The 2,402-nt window shown below is 48.2% G+C and overlaps 1 protein-coding gene across 1 annotated transcript in view; it reads right to left on the minus strand.

Moving 5' to 3' along the window:
- SPATA17 (spermatogenesis associated 17) overlaps positions 1–430 on the minus strand; it is a 64,977-nt gene extending 64,547 nt beyond the window's left edge. Inside the window, 1 exon segment of the mRNA XM_006094329.3 lies at positions 377–430. Within this exon segment, the coding sequence (XP_006094391.2) occupies positions 377–430 (54 nt within the window).
- Between the last annotated feature and the right edge of the window lie 1,972 nt (positions 431–2,402).

The raw sequence follows: 2,402 nt of genomic DNA on the forward strand, positions 1-2,402 counted from the left end.
CAAAATTTCTTTCCCTCCCCCTCCGGGAAAAAAAACCAGGGGGATTCCAGGGTGGAGCAAACACACGTTCTGGAGGGGGGGGGAGAGGGCGGAGGTGGTTTGCCTTCCGACTTTCCGGTTTCCCGCCCTCCATCGGGTTCCCGGGAAACCCCGCTTCAAAAATGCTGAACCCGCTCGGCCCCCAATTCCCTGGGGGTTGCGCCGATTGGAGGGCAATTTCTCGGGCCTGAGCCTCGAGGCCAGGCTCCTGGGTGTCCGTTAATGTTTGGGGGGCCGCCGGGCGCCCCCCCGATCGGAGCTCCAGCCGCCGGGAACCGCTGGTGAGGCTGGCGGCCCTGGGGAGGAGACACAGGACGGGGGCCCGAGGCCGCGGTACCTGGCGTGGCAGGGGGCGGGAGCGTGGCGGGTGGACCTCAGGCAAGGGAGGCATGCGATCTGGGGGGGTTGTGCTGGTGCTCGGGGAGGGAATTCGGAAAACTCCGGCTGGTGGCTCGCCCGACACTCTGCGGCATTTTAGGAGCCAAGCTTCCTGGACTCCTGGGCAGGTCACTTCCCAGTGATGGTTGACACGCTTAGGGACCGGAAGCATGGGTCTGAGCCAGGCCCAACGCCCGCATCTACCTTTTAAAATGGACTAGGTCACAGCAGATCACATTCCAGAGATCTAGAGTTCTGGAAGTTTGGTAGCGGAAGCGACCCCACCCACCCAGCCCCCTCGCCCCCCCCCCCCCCTTTTTGTGGAGTGGGAGTAACCTGTTTCTGTCCCTTGAACATTCTGTTCCAGTTCAAATGAGATAGATACGGAGTTCCCTAAGGACATGTACATGCCAGGATGAAGTCTGGGGCTTGACTACCGCTACAGTGTCTTGTCAACCCATGTCACTTACAGCGGTTCTCAACCTGTGGGTCGCGACCCCTTTGGCGGTGGAACGACCCTTTCACAGGGGTCGCCTAAGACCATCCTGCGTATCAGATATTTACATGACGATTCATAACAGTAGCAACATGACAGTGATGAAGTAGCAACGAAAATAATGTTATGGTTGGGTCACCACATGAGGAGCTTTATTGAAAGGGCCAGAAGGTTGAGAACCACTGCATGATATATTGCTTTGACTCTTCCAAGTGCTGCCACTGTATCCTTAGGACAGCCCTGTGGTAGAAGGTTATTACTGGCACAGGATCCTGGAGTGACCTGTCCAACATCGCCCTGCACTTTCCAGTCCTAGAGCTGGGGGCTGGGGGCTGGGTTTCTAGTTGAAAACGCCACTGCCTGTCCTGTTTCCTCCCGCGTTATTTTCCTCCAAAGTACCCAAGGCGAGCAGTGAAACAAGCAAGCAGATTTCCCACTGACAGTGAATTCTCAAACAGCCAGTGTTGAACAACAGGTGAAATGTGGCTAAAAAGAAAAATGTATGTCCATTCCTAGATTAGGCAACAATCGAGAACACAGGGAATCCCAGTAATTTCTCATCTGAAAAGTTAAAAGAATATCTTGTTTGGAAAGTGATCAGATCATCCTGTAGTTCATTTTATAATGAATTATAGATTGCTTATGCTCCTTTTAAATTCTCACATTTTCCATTCAGAAAAGCAGGGAGCACATTTTATTTTATTTTATTACAATGGTGATGTGAGTTAGCTTAGAGTAAGACATATATTTCTTATGTGTTTAGTATTTTTTGTTTTGGTAGTGGATATACTGTGCAACCACCACATCCAACAAAATATAAGACACTTCCATCACCTGGAATAACATCTCCAGGGTATCTTTCTTAATGTTTCACTATTCAAGCTCTGTGTTAAGGAAGGGAGACAAAATGTGCGGTGTAGACTGGTCTGCTCTTGCTGTGTCGATATTGACTTGTGGGACAGGTGACTATTTAATTTAAAAATATGACTCTTTCAACTCCTTCCTCTCCCACCTTCTACCTAAACCCTGGTTAGGCACCTCTTTATAATACAGTTCTCTTTGAAAGAGCCTACCCTTTTTTCATCTGGCAGCATACGACTCACCCTTATGACGCCAGAGTATCAAATAGTGCCTAGCACTTAATCAGTGTTTTTGAATGAAATTCTTAAAATCATGCTTGATTTTGCAGAATGAATGTGTTCCAGACAACTGGAACCTTTATTTTCTAGTTTATCTGCGCAGCCATCCTGTCATTCATCATTTCTTACTGGACTATTTTTTTATTCATTGATGGGACATTTACTCTACTATGCATGTAAGTTTCATGTCAGTGGTGAGATCCCAGTGCCCGGGGGGATGCTACTACTAAGCTGTTACTTGTTGGCAGGTTTTACATACATATCATCTTATGTAAAATCTTGAGATTTTATTTTTATTATTGCATTTTATAGATGGTGAGAGGGGCAAATATAATTTAAGTAACGTGCCT

The sequence above is a fragment of the Myotis lucifugus genome, unplaced genomic scaffold (genome assembly GCF_000147115.1).
Source record: "Myotis lucifugus unplaced genomic scaffold, Myoluc2.0 scaffold_133, whole genome shotgun sequence".
NCBI lineage: Eukaryota > Metazoa > Chordata > Mammalia > Chiroptera > Vespertilionidae > Myotis > Myotis lucifugus.